This window comes from Lagopus leucura, unplaced genomic scaffold, assembly GCF_019238085.1.
Source record: "Lagopus leucura isolate 7727_CA_CO unplaced genomic scaffold, USGS_WTPT01 Super-Scaffold_100009, whole genome shotgun sequence".
NCBI classification, from domain to species: Eukaryota; Metazoa; Chordata; class Aves; order Galliformes; family Phasianidae; genus Lagopus; species Lagopus leucura.
The window spans coordinates 16735853-16755465 of record NW_024962266.1 but is presented as its reverse complement, the minus strand read 5'-3'; the positions used below and the strand labels follow the sequence as shown (position 1 = coordinate 16755465).

Sequence of the window (19613 nt, the reverse complement as noted above, 5' to 3'; positions counted from 1 at the left end):
CTCTTCTGCTGCTGTTATCAACTGTTTTGAAATATTCAAAGCCTTAAGTGATATTGAAAACTTACTCACTGTTCGAAGCACATTGTATATTTTGAGGTGAGAAACAGAGCTCTACTTGTAGAAGTTATTCTTGCATTTAACTTAATGCTGAAAATAGAAGAACATAATTTTCATAAGAGACTTGGTAATATTAATTTCTTTAAAATGTTTAGATTTCTTGTGCTACACTGAATGGCACCATTTTTGTGTCACCTTTGTGGTCAGTATATTCAGCAGTAATTAAAGAAATAAAGATTTTATTTTGTTGTGAATCAGTCTGTTAAACTCGCATGATAGTATCCTAAAATCCTTCCAGTTAATGGTCCTATTCTTGCCGGGGAAGGAGGACATTTTGTGCATTACTTTGCTTGAATGGTAGTAACAGACTAGCAGATGGTCACTTTCCAACTGGTTTGCCTTGAAAAAAGAAATTAAAATATTATAGTGCCAGGGAGAGATGTTGTAATGTGTCCCTTTCAAATTAACAGGTCGTTTTTTCTACTATTTTATGATTGTAAAATAGCTCAATGTCACATAAAAGGTTAAAAGCTGAAGTAAATGGCATCATGGGAAATTTGAAATAAATAGAGACTCATATGGTTTATGGCTCTATACTTGAACACACAAGGAATATATTTATTTCCTTTAAAAGGCACTCAGTAAGAGCTTGCCATGTTAATATGAATTGTGGTCACAATAGATTTTATTTTGAGTAGTTTTAATTCACAGGGTAACATGTTTTGTTTACTAAATTACACTTAGTAAAAGACAGTTGTTCAAACTGTTTTCAAGCCTAAGAGAGAATGAAATATATTTGGGGAAAAAAAAAAATAAAAATTGAAGCACTAGATTCCAGTTCATTGAATTATTTTGCTTGTGTCTTAACGGTTACCTTTCATAGAGCGCAGACCTTCGGAACTGATTAAGTTTTAGACTCCAAACTGTCAGATATTTCATATCAGTGCCAAATTTGTTTTTCATGGTAAAACTGTCTCTGCTATGATATTCTGTGAGCCCTTGTTCCAGCAACCCTACTGAGCAAGACTTGAACAAATTTTTTAGTTAGCATCTGTCCCGATGGCTGCTTTATTGCTATGCAGGTGAAGAGCAGGTTGATGGGAAAGCCGTCATAAAGCTTGTCAGAGTTAGCCCTGAGCTCCTCTGATACACGATCAGCTGGGAGTTGTTATTTTGGATTTTTTTTTTTCATTCTTGTGCTACACTCATAGAAAGTGGCTTCTGCATAAGTTGACTATAAATGAGCAGCATGGACAATTTGTTTCAATATCTCTCTAATTTTTCTGTTTTGCTTCCTGCCATCTTTTGCTCAATATAGTTGGTAATCTGTGAGGAAATGCACAATGCGTTGACTTTATTTCTTAGTAGAAGACTAGCAGTTGTAATTGCAAAGATAGGCTATTCAGATAGGTGATGAAGATGTAATTTCACTAAAAGCTAGTTTAGACCAATTAAAATTAATAACCATTTCTCATAACTCCGGCAGAAGGAAGCTGGGGTTTTTGTGGGGGATGTTTTACAGATACATACTGAAGCAGCTTTTGAGCTCAGAACAGGTCAGGCCCTGCAGCTGGCCCAGCCCAACCACTGGGCTCTGGTGGATCGGTGAGGAGCTGCCTGCTCCATGGCTCTTAGCTGTCTACAAGTGCAGATGATAACCGAAAGTTTAGCTTGAACCTAAGCACAGAGGTAAGGACAAAAAGATGATGGATAGAGTCTGTTCAAACAGATGATATAAACGTTCCAAAGAATTGACAAGTCAAATTGACAAGCTGGAAAACAGTTTAGAAGAGAAATAGCAGGTTGCTATGGCTTCCTACCAACAGAAGAGACTGAGGTATTTTTTTCCACAGTGGATTATGATGGAGCAGGGGCTGGGTGTTATTGAACTCGTTCTCCAGCATGAGGTGGTGCTGGGAAAGCCAGTCAGATGACATTAGGAGTGATGTTCAAACTCTTGCTTAAAAGAGAGAGGTTGTCATGGAGATGCTTAGCCCTAAAGGTTCAAGATCACTTAAATGTTGCAAAAGACATGAAAATAAGCGGGGTGCCATCATTGTGTTTGGGTATCCAGACTAATTTTTCAAATAAGAATAAAATAGTAGTAAGAGTGTGCCATAGTAAATTATCTGTAAATCAGCTGAAGGCCTTTTTTTTTTCTTCTGATGGATGCTGCATGCATATGTGGCAAATGAACATGTTTATGCCCAAATGGCACATTCATTGCTTTTGCATTATCTTTGCTAATGGAAACCTTGATTTGTCTTTTTCATGGTTTTTTTTTTTTCCTTAAGGTTATTGAATTGTAGTGGCAAATGCAGTGATACAGTCACTAATATGCATTATTGTAATTGGCTGTAATTAATCCATAATTGCATCTTTTTAACAGGGATGACAAGGACAAGTTATTAAATGATGTAGGAATAATTCTTCGTATATACAATTTAGCTTTTTATCTGGAAGAGGTATTTGGATTAAAGAATATTTTGGGTGGGTGAGAGAAGGAAGGAGTCCATTTTGGTCTGAATTATCCAATGATGCTGTGATATTATGACCTATTTTGTCAAAAAACTCAAAGATGATTTTGTCCAACTTCACTTTCAAAAAACCTACACCGTACTTCCAGGTAGGGAAATATGTGGAGGGAGTTGCATTCAGTTTGGGAAGGGTTTATTCTGCTTTGAGCTTTATCTGGAACAACCACTTAATACTTTTTTGTGTTGCATATTTACAGATCTGTTGAACAAAAAATTTTACCAGTGTTCTTAGTTTATGTTGGAATACTTGAATGTTACAGCAGAAAAATTGTGTTGCATTGTTTTCTTCAGATGCTTGGCTTATGGATTAGGAATTAAGACCAGATTTATCCATTATTAAAATAGCAAGATGACAGTCAACAAGTTGTAGCATTTCAAACAAGAATCAGTCACAGACCTTCCTTTAGAAGCCCTTTTGGTAGTGTTTATCTCTCTAGTTCCTAAAGGGAGATTTTCTTTTTTTTTTTTTTTTCCCACCTAACAATCTTGTCTCACTGGATTTTCTCTTGCTTAAAGATAGCTGGGAACATAATGTACTTGCCTGTTGTTCCTCCTGTTTCCTTACTTTGAAGATACTTCCTTTAAAATCTTTCAGGATTTCTTGAGGGATGAGATAGGGACACTAATATAGCATTTTCCCTCTATTGGCCTTCCTGGTGTTGAAGTGCTGGGAACTGTATATGCTCCAACTTTTGTGTGTGTCCAGCAGCGATGTGCAATTCCACCAAAACCAAAAGGAAAAAACAACTTTAGGTATGTTTATAAAAGCTAATGATCATTGTAGGGGGAAAAAAGACAGTAATGCAGTCAGCTAATTAAATGGCTTGGCACTGAATCAATTTTAACCTTTTCTGCTCTGTTTTTTGTTGTTGTTGAAATGTTCATTTTGTTTCAAACTTCCTTTTTCCCTATGCACCTCTTTTCTATAGCCATCTCACATATCCACAAGTAAAACAGGGAACAATCTCTGATGGGAAGACATGCTTGGGAAGTGGGAATGCCATGGCAACTGTGGAGGTTCCTGGGACTGTGGTGAGCTGAGATAACCAGGCTCAAGATTTGAGCAACAGTAAATTAGGGGTGCCCATCTAGTAAACACAGCTGCAGAAACCTTTCAGTGCCACAATCAAGCCAGTCAGTCCCATTTGTAATGTCAAAGGTGATGGAAGCATGCTGGAGTCCTGCAGTTAGCTGCTGTGCAGGTTGGAGGAGCGGCACCGAATGGTGGGCGGCATTGCGGCCTGTCTGTCAGGCCTGCGCCATGCTAGGTGCAGGGCTGCCGGTGAGGAACAGACAACAGACAAGCTACTTCTTCAGTCTCTGACCAGAATGCATGATAAGGCTCGATGTCAAAAAGGGCAAGATTGGGCTCACAGCAATTATGGCAGAGGCATACTAGTTTCCTTGACAACCAGATTGAGGATTCTTTGTGATTTATTATTTGCCACTTCAGACTCTCTTTCTCTGATTTAATTAAGGAAAGGAATTTCCGTAAGCCCCCTCCCTTCCAAATCTGAGTACCCCTTACTATTGTTATGACTAGCCACAGCCATCCCAGACCGATGCTGCTTTAAACTGGCTGCAAATCAGACTCAGCATTGAGCTTTTAGAATTTCAGGCAGGTTGTTCAGACAGCAGCTAACTGAAATTCAATGAGTATTATGTTGAGTGATGATTTGTTAATCTGCGCTTACTAAAAGGTATAATAGACATCTGCACTCACCACTTCTCCCTCCCTGCCCCCCACCCCAGGAGTTTTTCAAAGGCAAGGGACTTCAACAAGTGACGCTTTTCTCCATTATCCTTAGAGCTGTAGAGCTCTAAGACAAAATAGTATTTGTAGGCACCAGTTTCTTCCCTTGTTTTGGTGCCAGGTGATCTTTAAGGTACTTTCCAATCTAAGCCATTCTGTAATTCATGTTATTTTCACCTTGAAGGCCTTATTAACAATAGATCAGCCACAACTGTGTACACTAATAGTGCAGTCTGAGGTCTACACTTTTTTTAGTGTACTAATTGCACACATGTTTGAAAAAGAAATTCTTTTAAACATGGTTTAAGATAGGGAGCACTGTTAGTTTGATCTAACATCATGTGTATTTCAAGTATGTGTTTTCCACATTTATAAAGCATTGGCTAAATCATGATCTGCAGGGCCTATTCTAAATTTAGTAATTTAGAATAGAATTTTGAACACAATTTATGTAATAGAGATTCTTTTTTTTATTTAAATATCATTGGCAAATCTGTGTTGTTATATTTCAAGACTGAAATTGGGTCCTCCAAAGGGCATTTTTTTCTTGAAGTACTTTCCTGGATTGCATATTTTTTTATTTCGTATTCAGCATGAGGTGTCTGCTGCATTTAATAAAATAAAATGAAGGTCACAGAAGATCACTAGTTTTTCCATAATGTTTCCCAGTGGATGACTGGAAAAAAAGGTAGCAATTGAAATGGGTTGAGGATCCTCCATGCAGATGATATAGAAAATCTGTGTCATTCTAAAATTATAGGTTTTAGTTTAGTTTTCATTGTGTTTATTTTACGGTGACTGTTGTTTTTGCACAACCTCAGACATAACTTCAAAAGTTTGTATGTGTTTGGTTGGCTTTAGTGCAGGGTGTTCCTGAAGTAAGTCAGTGGGTGTTGCTTATCCTTTGGATTGAACATGAAGCTCATTGAGTCCCTAAAAAGACTGAGAGTGGCTCAAATTTAAGCTCACTAATACACGTAGTCCTAGATCACTAATGTACCAGTGCCCATTAGGCTCTTGAGAGAACTGACTACTGAAGATTCTTCTTTAAAATGGAGTAGCATAATGAAGCTCATTAATGTATTTTTCATTAGAACAAGAATATTGAGTGTCCAGGTTAAATTCTAAGGAATCTATCCCACAGGTTAATGACAAAGCTCACAATGACATTAGTGGTGCAGGATGAGAACTTAATTGGGGTAATTAAGAGTCTCCTTACCTAAAATTCTGTTATTTTCAAGTAGATAAAATATTGTAAAATGAACATTGTTCATTTTGATGAACAAAATGTTGCGTCTCAACACCTCATTCAGAGATGATAGCATTTCAGTGAGAGATAATATTATTTCTGTATTTTCTGTTTGATTCATAAAGTACCTTTGTCACCTTCTAGAGGCTTGCGCGTGTGAAACCATCTTTGAAAGTAGCAGGGCTCTGTCTGGTTTTGCATTTCCAACTTTTTCTGCATTAAGTTTTTAAAGATAACATGGGCCTTGCATTACTGAAACTGATAAGAATCTGATCTTCAAATTCAGCAAGGGCAGAGAGTGAATAGGCATTGGAGCTCCACCGTGGAATTGTGTTTAGTCTCTGACAAAAACTTACTTTGGAGTAGCACAGACTTAAAAGAAATAATATTTGTACAAAATAAACGTTTTTAAAAATACAGCTTCTTTACTAGGTGTTTTCAAGGGAATCTGAATCCTCAGTTATAAATGACTATGTCAGAATGCCTAATTTAAATGGTTACCCTAACACCTGCTCATTCCTGCCTCCTTTGAACACCCCTAACCTTCTCCATTCCTTCTTGGCATTCCCAAAAGATTAGCAACTCCCTCCTCAATTACACTGCCATCATGGCTGCTTTGATCACACTCTCAGCTTGCTCTGGAAATCATCTCGATTAATAAAACTCAGCACTGTTGGAAAAACAACAGTGTGTGCATGGATTGACAAGTTGTGGAACCCTGGCAGGCAGCTGAATGGGGTGGGGTAGGACCTGCAGTCACACTGCTGCCTCCCACCCGGCCATTAGCTTGCACATCATCCCCTCGGACTTGCCATAGCTACCCGCCTGTTTGTACACCTAAATTATGTATCATGAGAACGTGGTACTTTCCATAGGAAAGCGATATTTTGTTGTGAAGAAAAGTGAAGCAATTGCATCTTTTGTACTTCACAGCTGCCTCCTCCAGAAATACTTGCTGTAGACTCTTAGGGAAAGATGTTTTTAAAATAGAACCGTGACCTGGTATGGTGAAAGACTGTAGAATGGATTAATTATTGAGGAAATTTACCTTCCACATCTGTATTAACAGTGTAGTAGTTCTGCCTTGCTTTCTGTTATTACCCTTCAACATTCTACCGTATATTTTTTTCTCCTTCTATGATGCAGTTTTCCTGGTTCTTTCTTTTATTATTGGTCTTACTAAGATCAATGAACAACACTGGAAACATGGTCTTTCAGCTATTAGATGTGTACTTCTAAATAGCAGTAATTAGTAAATGCAAAGTTTTCCTTTCTCTAGTGTGTTACAGTGTGTATTCATCCCTTTTGTGACTTTCTGATGTAAATAGCATCAATTATGGAACTCTATCACATAATTAGGGAAATTGTTTACTTTCTGTCTCAGCACACGGGTTTCAGTAATCCTGATTTTTTCATTTGTTTCATTTGAGCATGCATTAGATAGTTCTCTTGAAAACTGAGAATATTTCTTGTTCTCGTTTTTAACACTTGTGGCAGAAGAAGGAATGAATTCTGATAATAAAAGCAGAACCCGGATTCAGAAGTCCTGAATTTGAGTCCAGGTGGAATTTAGCCTTTCTGTCAATGTATCTCACTCATCCTTTGTATCTGTTTGCAAGAGGCCTATGGATATGTAATCCCTTTGTAGGTCACTAACAGCATTTGGACAGAGTTGCAGAGGTGCATATTTCCTTTATTTATCTGGGAAATGGTACCTCTGTTGCTATTATTACTCCCTGCTGTGCAGGGAGCATGGAAGAAATGTGTATATGCCTTAAGACTTCTTAAATCACCTTTGAATTTGTAAACAAATGGTTTCCTTTTTTTCATGCAATTTATTATGCAGAGAATGCTGTCAAGTATCTATGCAGGATTACTACATTATTCCTGGAATTTGCCAGAACTTTAGGTATATTTTAAAAACGACACATGGTATATCCTCCTCTTCTCTGTAACAGTCTTTCAGAAATCCACACATTTCAAAGAAGGTAAGGTCAGGAAGAAAGCCTTTCACTCTGACAGGCATTTTCTGAGTATTGCTTGCTACTCTTGTCTCATATCTATTTGGGGGAATATTTGAAGTGACGGCACATTTACCTTCAAGTAGATTTTTCATGTTGTTCTTCTACTTGCTTTCAAAACGTATGACTGTGTGTTTTGGGTTCTCAGTTTCATCAGTGGGATCTTAAGCCTTTGTTTCCACGGTCATCTTTCTACTTCTGAGTCCTTGGTAATATTTTGGAAGCTATACTGAAGAAGAAGGGGTATTGCTTTGCTGTTTGTATACTCATAAGCACTCTGTAAATCTGAAGTGGCTTGCTGTCATTAAAATTAACCACGTAATTTTCCCACTGTAAAATATCTGTGACAATTGACTCCACCCCATCATTTTATTGAAATGAGAGAATATATGAACTCTTAAATTGTCGCTTGGTTCCACTTCTGATGTATACATAATTCTGTTTATAAACAAGAAAATGCCCCCTTTATGATTTTATAACTATATTCTCAGATGTTATCACACCTCAGCATTTGTACTGTATTTATTAAATATCTGATAATTGTTTACAACTATATTTATGTTTAGTATTTTTAAACCATTACTTGTTGAATGTTGTATTTAAAATGAGCCAAAATGTAAGAGTCAACCAGTTCTCTGCATTTTAGTGAGTTTTGATTTTTCTGGCTAACCTACTTAGGAATCACACCATTGGTTATCACCAACACCACCGTGTCATCTGGAATGATTCAGCTTTCACTCGTGTGCTTATTCCCAAAGCACTGGTTAATCTCTGCATGGTTTCTGAGGTGATGAGGCCTTGGGTTTCTTCAAAATGGAAAAGAGAAACACCAAAAATGTGTCATTTTTGTGAGCTGATTGCTTTAAGTACTACTGATGGAAATCATAACCCTTTCTTCCTCTTCACCCACCCTCCCTCAACAGATGGTTTCCAATAAAAAATGATTGAGGCAAAGGGAAATACAAATTGTTGTCCAAATACATTTTTATAGAAAATAAAAGAATATTTATTTTTATTCAGCTACCAGTGTCCTGTGCAGAGGAGGAAGTAATTCAATGGGAAATCCTGTTGACACGACATTCCTGACACATCACCCTTTGTGTGTCTTACCTCCTTGTTTCAGAGCTTGTTTCTAATTCAGAAGCTTCTCCTTCCTGACAGGTGGTGTGCTTAGTGAGTTCACAGTTGGTAAACTGGAGATAACCTCCAGGAGGGGGATTTACAGAGACCATGGGACTTATTTGCCTGGAGAAATTTTGAAGCTGCAGTGTATTCAGCGGTGAGAGAGAAAAAGGGTAGTGCTTTCTGTGAGCTGGCAAAGTATCAAGTATGTGTGATGTGAAGGAAAAAAGGAAGGAGATTCTTGCAGCCTGAGAACAGACATCTGGCTGGCAAAAGAAAAGAAATATCATTGACAGATGAAGACCATTTCAAACAGGGATAATTTTAGATCAAGAGGGCAAAGTTTTGCTCTTGCACATGGAGCTCCCCCTGAAAGGGATGGGAAAGGTGCGTGCAGTTGAGAATAAAATTTGGTTCTAAGCGAGAACCGAACAACATGCATATTTTTACACTAGATATTTAGACTTTAATGTTTAGATCACATGGTTTCCATCTGCCATATGTAGGCATTGCTAACACGCTGCCAGGAACCAGGCTCTGGTTTGGTGACTTTCATTAAAGGAATTAGTGGTTTCTTTCCAGTTTCTGTGTGGTGGGATTCAGAGTGCAGAAGCCCATTTTCACAGTTTAGCATTAATTAGCACTCTTGTGTCAGCCTCAGCAGGGAGGTGAAGGATTAAATGGGCATGAAGACCAAACTATCTCTTTTCCCATAGTGGTGATTCCTTCAAAATAGAGTTAAGAAGTGATGAACTAAAATGGGGAAGATTGCCCGGCTGCTGTCTGGCCGTTCTTGTTCCAGGTGATTGAAAGACTTCAGTCTGCAGTTCTGTCAATGTAGCACACTTTTCCCTCCTGCTATACAACAACAGCAACAAAAAAAAAACAAACCTCAAACCACAAAAAAGCCACCACCACCAAAAAAGGGAAGGAGAAAAAATAAGAGCAACTTGGAGAGTCACATTCTCACCCTCTGAATGAGGGGTGAGAGATGTTTGGGAAAATTTAAAGGAGGTCTTTGCCAACCATGTGCAGGAAGGATAGACACATTAAAAAGCTAAGATGCTGCTGCTAACTTATGATTTTGCTGAATCATTCAATGAGGTGTGGAAGGCAGGTGTAAGCCTTAGCTTTTTTTTTTTTTTTTTTTTTGCTGAAGAGAGCCTCACAGGGATATTTTTGAGAATTGCATGGAGACTGGAAATGCACGAGGAAAATTGTAATAAGTTTCAGTGAACTGGAAGACAGGACTCGTCCTGGTGAGTCAGAGGGTGTAACTTAGGCTTTGTCCTGAATTTCATTAATCAGCTGTACCGTGCTTTGTGTTCATGCACACTGAATATTAAGTATATAATTACAGAAAATTACTTAGTGTTGTAATTCTGCTGCTCACGCTGAAATTTGACAGAGATTTTTAAAGTTAAAGGTTTTTTTTTAAGGCTAAATCAGTCTAATAAGTTGTAAAAATTGATCATTAAAAAGCCATCGTTAGTTACTTAATATTTCTAAAAGCTCTGACTGCTAGCAAACCCTATTTCTGTTTTGCAAGAGATAGGTTTCCAGATTTCAGTCAAATAATTAAAATATGCCTGAGTATGTCTGAGAAACTGAATTCTGGAAACCAGTGCTAAAAATCATCCCTCGCAATTAATTTATTCAATGAAATGGTTGTCTTGCTTCAGTGTAATTTATGTGCGCATTTAAATGATCAAGTGTGTTCATTAGGGCTTAAGACCTCTTTGTTAAAGTTCCAATTAAGGACGCACTTTCATGTACATTGTTTTCAGTTAATCCCATTTTTATGAATGGGTTAAAAAAAAAAAAAAAGTCTCTTCCTAGAAAATAGATTTCCTTCAATAACTTAATAACTAATTGTTTTTTTTTTCTCTAGCTGTCCCCTGCTTGCATCATCTGAAATGAAAATAATGAGTCTATACTTAAAACCGCAAAGAATGCAGGAGAATAGTTTTGAAATGATCGCTTCCTGCCTAATTTTATCCAGACTGGAACAGTGGGGTTTTGTCTGTCGTGCCACAGCTCTGGCTGTTCGTGTGCTATCTGGTAGCTTTCAGTGAAAGAGGAGCAGAGTGCTGTGAACTCCAGACCTCTGTGCAGTATCAGAAGCTCTCACTGTGCCAGTGTAATCTTTTAATAGACATGCCTGCCAGAAGGACTTTTTTTCCCCTTCAAAGACAGAATTAGAAAGCACAGTTGTCATTTTAAATTGCATCTATCGTTGTAGTTGTTGGTAGTGATCTGCTGACCAGTATTGGATAATTTAAAAGCTGTTTAACAAAATCACACGCTTATCTATATGAAACGTATACGGTGCTGAAAGATAGAGAGAAAAGCCTCCCTTGACATACATAGTTCCTAGGATTCTTTAGAAAATGCAGGAAGCTGAGGCTTTTTTCAAGAATTATAAATGCTCTGCAGAGCCCATGTTCAGAATTTACACGATTTTCAGATGGTGAAGTGTGTTCGGCTGCCCTGTGTAACATCTGTGCACGCGTCTGCACCTCACCAAGCAACTGAAAGGATGCTGAGTGCAGGTTTTACTGGGCTCTGCGTTTGCTCAACATATATTATTGAAATTCTGCCCAAGATGCATTACTTCATCTTGTGTCGAACTTGAACCATCATGTTTCGTGATTTGGTAAAATAAAAGAGATTGTGAAAGACACAACTGTAAACATTCTGTTTCAAAAGATGTGTTCTTTTTAGAAGACCTTTCTGTTAGAGCCAAATAACACAAGAAGCAGTATTTCTTTGCTCACTGAGATTTTATGTGTATTTCTGCAAAGATTTGTTTTGGAACCTCAGTTCTTCCAGTATCTGCATTCTTTGAAATAATTTTATATTTCCATGTTTACTCTCTCAGTGCTTTAAGTTTTAATCAAAGGTTCCTTGCTTCTGATGTTGAGAAATACTGATGTTAGCCTGTTTGCATTCCAGTATTTTTCCTCTGTATGGGGTGAACATTCAAATGTAGTGGTTCCTTTTCGCTTTTATCTACCAAACTTAGCACACACTCTTATTATTGACAGCTCAAAAAGATGAAGTGCTAGTGGGCAGGAAGCTGTGAATTATTAACTTTCCTTTGGACTTTGACAAATTTAGGTTATCTTTCTATAGACAAATCATTTCTTAGTAAGGAACCAGTGGTAAATAAGGCATTGCAAATTTATATTAAGCGTTTTTAGCCAAATGTGAATCTGATATATTTCAGAAACACAGTTCTGAGATACATTCTTTTGTAGGAGATGTATGCTTTAAATTCACAGACTAAAGTACAAGAGGGAAGATTTTTATTTGTGATGTTTCATTTTGATATTTTTTCTCAATGTTTCTGTATTGATCAGTAAAGCATTAAAGAATGCTTATTACCACTAAATATCCCCTCTACCTTTTTTCCTTAAAACGGTGATTTTGTAAAAGAAGTTTTTCTTTTTTTCAGTAAAGAGCTCAACTGATTTGTGAGCAGATAAAACGTGCAGGAAACATGTTTGCCAGGAAGTTTTCTTATAATCAAAACAGTCAGCATGACAGAAACCATGCTCTTTTTTTCAGTAGCTATTATTCTTCCTTCATTTAAAAAAAAAAAAAAAAAAAAAAAAAAAAAGGCAAAACCCATACATGTATACAGCTGAATCAGAGACAGCATATGCAGTAGCAGATGTGGCATTTGGTAATAGATAAGTAATAGATCTTATGTGGGTTACTGTTCATGATGTATGCAAAGTGCCAGTCCTGGCCCTAGAAGTGTTTGTGGTGATCAGGAAGCTCTTTACAGGGACACTCCTCCTTTGATGTCATCGCTCAGTTTGCCTTGAAGCAATTAGCACAAGGATGGAATGGTGATTTCAGCTGTACAGGACACCCAAACAAAATATATTTTTGCAAGGTGTAGCGAGGCAAAGCTGAGCAAACTGAATGCAGGTTGGTTAGAAAATACGATGTTGAAAGTACTCATGAGGAGTTGCACTGGAAATACGAATTTACTGCTGACAACAGTAATTATTGACAGAGCTACATGCTTATGTCTGAAAAGACCTGGAATAGTGCGGAACTGGGCAGCAGTGTTAAGATGCCGGTCTTTCAGGCTTCCATCCTGTGGCAGTGCATCTGTTTATGTGGAATTATCTCCTGAATGTAAATGAATTTCAGTCCTAAGTCATTGCACCTGTTGCCAAGAGGTATTTATTCCAATCACTTGCCTAAAGCACAGGGAGTTATTGCTTGACATTTTATAGCTCCAAAAAAAGCTGTCGTTTCAAAATCATTTGTTCAGAGAGGAGAAAATGGAGCAAAACAGTTCATTTTACCCTAAGTACTGCTATTTGGCAGTATTCACATTTGCACGGCACAAAGCTGCAATATTGATTTTTTGCTCACAGGGCCTCCCACTAGTTCTTTCTTCGATTGTCAGGGTTGCAAGATGGATTGAATTACACTTTGCTTGTTGATATGCTTATTTTTTTTTTCTTTGTTGATAGGGAAAGATTACAGATAAAGCTTCAGAATAAACATCGCAGCAGTTTTGTTAGTGGACTTAAATTTTATTTATTTTATTTAGTTAAAATTCTGTGCCATGACAATTCCTTAGACTAGTCTTCCCACCTAGCACATGCTGCATTGTTTGGTTCTATTTACTGCTGCTTTTGCAATATTGCAGGTACATAACAATCTCTGGTGTGTCCTGTGTTGCTGGTGGTGACCTAACCTTGGTGTAGTATTTTGAATATTTGTCCTAATACGGAACTTCTCCTAGATGTCTGCAGGGGGAAAAATTATGCATGTTGAAATACATGAACAGTGCTTTCAGCAGTGCCCAAATGCTGCAGATGTTGAAGTCAGATTTGCAGGAAGCTAATCTCTGCAGAAGTATGGCATTCTTGTCTTTGAATTCATCCTGTCTGAAGTACTGGCTGCGCTGCTGGGTCTACAGGAAGGGTTTGATGCTCATCACAACCAGCTTGGTATGGTTGTGTCAGCCTGGCACCGTACCTATCCATATACTGGACCTCAGGGTTATCAGCCTGCAGCCTCTCCTGTTTGGCAGAATTCCCCTTTGGGCAGCAGAACTAGTGGTTTCACTTTCCTTACTGATGGAAACCTGAAGGCAGGGCTGTGCAGTGGCATGCAGGGGGCTCCCGTGGGAGGATGCTGCCTGAGCCCCTGCTGGAGGCAGCTCTGCTGTTTGCAGGATGTGCAAGCAGCATTTCTGTGAGCTGGAGGGTTCGAGTTTTATGGGGATGGTGTTAGATTTGACAGGATTATTAGGACATAGGAATGGCAGTCACCAGCAGCATTGCTTTTGGTCCTGCTGTGGCTGTCTTGATGGTAATTAATCAAAAAACTGCTGCATGTTTGTGTGGTGTGGGCCTCGTTTGGGCCCCTCTCCGTGCCTATTTCATGCCCTCGGTGAGCTGTGCACAGATTCTGTCTTCATTGTATTAATTTGCTGCATGGGAGGAATACATAGGGTGTTAATGCGATAGATTCGCATTTCAACTCTTTAGAGCTTTCAGCTCATGATACTTCAGCAAGCCTGTAATAATAGTGTTTGTTATTACATATGACATGTTCAGCCAAACCTTCAGCCAGAAGTGCATTTTAAATGGAATTGTGCTTTCCACAGCAACATGGTCTTTTCTCTCATTAGCGAATACTAAAGCACTGGCAGGGCAGCAGTTCCCCCTTTTGCATAGGATGCATAAAATTTAAAAGAAGCAAACTCAGCTGCGTGCAGAGAGGCTGGGCGCAGTGTGGCCTGGTGCTCATCCTCTGCACATCATCCACTTGAGCAAAAGTCAGTGGTGTTACAGAGAGGAAGACAGGTAGATGGGAAGATGGCTGCTAGGGAGCCATGTCCTGACATCAGCATGGCGGTTGCCAGCAGCACTTCCTCAAAGTCGTAGCAGATCATCACATTCATATGGTAGGAGTTTGAATCTACAGATCATTAATTCAGCAGAAAAAGTGTCAGCCTCTGGTTCATATGAAAATTTACTATCAAGGGGTTATCTCAAGTTATTCTTGATCTTTTTAGATCCTAGCTTCCTTGCTTCTTCTAACACATCAGACTTTTTTTTTTTTTAAATAAAAAAAAGCTTATTTTCTTTGCTTTCAAAACACTGTAGAGTTCCAACTTTGTATACTTACTAGCTGTTTCTCTTTGCTGTCACAACTTGTCTCCAACAGCCTGCACTGAAATATTAATGGCCTTGTGCTGCTCTCTGAGGGCAACTTTTTTAAAAAAAAATAAGGAAATACGTGTAATTCTGCTGAAAATTTATCAGAGATCATTTTAAAGATACAGGTATTTATCACTTACCGTGTTACTCAGCTTGTCTTCTAGTTCTTGGTAGTGCCCTCATTTTGTAAGAGACAGAAAGATTCTATTTAATAATAATATACCAGTAGCTATGTACAAGGGATTGTACAGTTTTTTGATATTGTATGTATGTTTTCCATAAATTAATATTACTTCATTAGAGAGAGGTTACCCATTTACTAGAATTTGCTCACGCAGAAAAATGTGTTTTCAAAATAAGAATTCTTTGAAATACTTTTTTGGAGGGAGAGAGAGATTCTATATAGTGCTCATCTGCAGTTTGTTGTACTAGTCATTTATGCATTGTTCAAAGTCTTTTTGCTCCTCCTGTGGTTTCATTTCTGTAAAATGTATAGCAAGAAGTGAAGTTCAGTTAGGTATCAGAATATATATTAGATCTAGTGTTGCAGACATACCCATGCTGGGGACATAAAGTAGATGAGCAAAAGAAAGTGAACTCTTCTTGGGAATGGAGATAAAAATTAACTTGAAATGGCTTTGTTTCTGTGTGTGGGTTTTTTTTTTTTTTTTTTTGTTTGTTTGTTTTGCTTTGTTTTTTTAAATCACTTCTGTTTCTTCAACTCCAGCCTGCTCTACTGCTTCCCACTTTCCAACGTGACCTGTCTGTGCCCAAAGCAGGGTGAAAGAAGCAGGGAGAAGAGAGGTGAGAACAGGAATGCACAGAATAACCTTGCAGGCATGCTGCCTTGTCAAGGGTTAGAAGTAGCGAAGAGGAATTTTCTCTCTTCCCAGATTAAGGACACAGCAGAAGTGATGTCAGGATGTGACAGGTTCATGAAGGCTGCTTCACTTGGTAGCGGGTCAAACTGTTTAAAGGTGCACTTCCTTTACCTCTAGCATACTGTTGAGAGTTACTGCCTATGCCACAGAAAAAATATATATATCCTTTAAACTCAATCTCATTTTTTTTTCTTCTTCAGGTTTCAGCCGAGCAGCACTACCATTTGGTTTGGTTAGGAGAGAGCTCTCCTGTGAAGGCTACTCCATTGACCTCCGGTGTCCAGGAAGTGATGTTATTATGATAGAAAGTGCTAACTATGGACGGACAGATGACAAGATCTGTGATGCTGACCCTTTCCAGATGGAGAACACAGAATGCTTCCTTCCCGATGCCTACAAAATTATGACACAAAGGTAAAAGTATATACGTGATTTTGAGGATCAAAGAGAAAAAAAATCTTAAGTGATACTGTACAAAATACTGTATTGCACTTCTAAGTTTGATATTGAGACAGTTTGTTTCTATACAGTAGTATTAGAAAGAGTTAACAACTACTAGTTACAATTAAGGAAGTTTTTTTCAATTGTGTGCAAAAGGAAAAAGCAAGAATATAAGTGTAAGGAAAATGAAACAATTCACTTACTTATATTCTTGTCTTTTAAGTTGTCAGAGAGCACTTTGGTATTCAGATGGCTGTAGCTTCTACAGGTGATGGAGTCACTGTACTTAGAGGTGTTCAAGAAACATTTGGATGTTGTATTGAGGGACATGATTTAGTGAGAAATATCGGTAATAGGTGGATGACTGGACTGGATGATCTTAGAGGTCTTTTCCAATCTTGGTCATTCTGTGATTCCCTGACAAACATACATATTTCTTCTGAAAGCAGCTAATAATGTGCTTCCCATGTGCATAATTCATAAAGTAGAACATGCCAGGATGACAGTATGTCATTATACGTGTGTATGTATGCATACAAGCACATGCTATATTAGCTACATTAGATGTTAGCGACAGTGACTGTCTTATAAGATGGAGGATGAGCCAGTACAGAATTTGCTTCAGAACCAAGATACAAAGAAATTCTTGTACTGTAGACTGCATATGAGCTTACGTCCGCTCATACTGACAGTTGTCGAAGTGTCAGCACAAATCATTCACTAGCATTTTTACTCATTAAACTGAAGGATATCCTAAGACTACATAAAATGTATTTGGCCTTCTATTTTTCTCTACAGATAAAAAAGAAATAAAATAATAAATAAAATAAAACTGCTCATAAGTCGAGGGAGCACAGTGAACAAAAATATTCAGGATTAATGGGAGGTTTTTCTCCCATACAATAGAGTAAAATTAAGGATTTCAAGCCTTTTATTCCTGTTCTGTGTTCAACCTGTGACTTGTTCTGTTATCTGTGAGGGAAAAGCTCCATTGTTTAGGTAATAAAAAGGTGATATAACTTCTTTAAATCATGTTTGAATTATCATTTTGTGGTTCTAGTTCGTTGCTGTTAATTAGATCAAGCCAGATTTCCATTGAGACTGCAGCAGCAGTGTCATCATCTTCTAATCTGTCAACTCCCTTTGAAACCCCTTTCAATTGCTTTTGTAAATGTAGTGCCTCTCTGTAGACTTCCTTGTGTAAAATGCATGTTGTGTTTTGATCAAAGTCCTCCTTATGTTCACTGCAAATACACAGATTAAGGCAGTCAGAAACAAATACAGAGGCACAATCTTGCTTAAAGTGACATGAAACTGTTACTGGAAAGCTGAAATTTCATTCCTCCCCTTTCAGTTTATCAACTGTAGGTTGATGGTAGCAGACAATATTTTTGAACTTCCTTGCTCTTCTAGTCTTACCCCTTTTTCAACAGACCAAAATAAATATGCGATAGTATGCAATCGTATGTATGACATTGATTCAGCCTGTCTGTGCTCAAGAAGAATTTATCAATTTCATTCTATTTCACTGTCTGAAGAAATGACAAAGATTGTTTAATGTGCTGCTTTCTATTTTTGTGTGGCATTTATAGTAATTGGAAAGTCTTGTTTCATGGTATTCTTTCTTAGATCCTGTCATTAAGTAGGAAAGCTTGCTTCCTTTGCCTTATTTAATCTTTTTAGAAAACTGGTCAATTTATGCTATATTGAAAGCATAGTAGAATGCTGAAAATGTCTTATGGAAATATTAAAATTCCTGCATCTCATCTATTTATTGTGGATTTTTTTTTTTTTTTAATTTTTTTTTTTTTTGTTATTTGTTTGTTTGTTTTCTAAGGCAAACTATTGTTTGGCACTCCTTTTGTGTCCTTGATCTGTTATCTAAAAGTATCACATCAGCTGTTTTTTGATGGCAGTAAGTGCTTAGGAAATATCTCACCTGAAGGACTGTCAGACTCATTGGTTTTCTTTTTCCATTGACTAGAAAAAAATAGTTCATCCATTAGAACAAATGAACACAAAGAAAACTTTTTTCCATACCTTCAGAAATAAGCTGCAATGATTTCTACATTGCTACTTAACATTTTAGAGTGTTTACTTTTAAGGATTAATGAAATGTTTTTATCGCTTCAGACAGCTGTATCTTTACCACTACTTTTCACCACTCCAAGTCTATTTTAGATCTGTACTTAAAAGTAGTTGAGTCAATTATTAAATACTCATCATTCATTTGCAACATTACTCCACAGCTTTTGTAGAGCAACTACATTTACTCTAGTTACAATGCGAAAACACTAGCTTAATGAGATCAATACTGTGAAATCTAAAGATCGAAAAATAACATGAGCTTTTTTTAACACAGCCAATCACACCTGCTGCTATGTTTTGAGAGATTTTGAGATTCTAGCAAACTTTGTGTTGCATCAGCTCCTCTTTATCTGAGAAACTTCAGCTATTCTCCCTTCTTTCGTTCTTTTCTACAGTTCTTAGAAGATTTTTTACTTAATGTTTTCCTAGGAAGCCCAGCTAGAACACTAATGACTTCACTGCTATGTTTTACCTTTATAAAGTGGTTATTAAATTTTTAGTTCCTGATTGAAATTACTTCCCAATTATTCTAGAATAAAGTCTTCCTCATGTATTTAGATTCTAAACTTCAGAGTAGCATGGGTAAAATTGAAGCTTTGAAGAAAAGGGGCTAGACCTTTAGAAAATCCTTCTCCCCTCCCATACTTCTCTGATAATTAACCCCAGCGATTGTATGTAGTTAAGTTGGAGATCCTACCAGGATTTAAGGCTTAGCGTAGAAATAAGCTTATTTCTAGTATATTTGGGCAGTCAAACTTCTTGGTGCTCTGCTCTCCTTTACCAGGGACAAATTTTTCCTGCTTCCTTTCTGTTTTAAAAAGGAATTACAGGAACAGGGAAACTGAAGATGTAAAGCAGCTTGAGGAAATTACTGCAGTTGCTCACTCGTAAGGTGTGTTCCTGCGGCTGCAGCTAGAAATTGTCACAAGACTTTGAAGTCGGTAAGGCTGACTAATACTGCTCTTTATAGACGCAGCAGAGATTTGAAAATTAACAGGATAAAATTTACTTACAACCACTTCCATTGTTAGTGGATTGTTGGAGTTATTTTGAAACTGCCTGGGTGTTGAGGATGTTCTGCCTCCAACCTCCACTTCAAAGCCCCGCTTTGTGAGCTCCAGCTGCACCTGGGCATGGTTTGCTGTTAGGACAGGCACTGAGGATTTCATACATACCACACACTCATTGGATTTCTGTTTTATTAGCTTAAAATAAGAACAGATATTTGAAAGTACGTGTAAGTACATACTCAGTACATTTCAAATGT

The 19613-nt window shown here is 37.7% G+C and overlaps 1 protein-coding gene across 11 annotated transcripts in view; it reads left to right on the top strand.

The window, feature by feature from the left end:
* ADGRL2 (adhesion G protein-coupled receptor L2) overlaps nucleotides 1-19613 on the top strand; it is a 155874-nt gene that overhangs the window by 66701 nt on the left and 69560 nt on the right. For all 11 annotated transcript variants that reach the window (XM_042873911.1, XM_042873921.1, XM_042873915.1 and 8 more), the window contains one exon: nucleotides 16018-16231. In XM_042873911.1, coding sequence (XP_042729845.1) covers nucleotides 16018-16231 — 214 coding nt within the window. The remainder of the gene's footprint in view (nucleotides 1-16017; nucleotides 16232-19613) is intronic.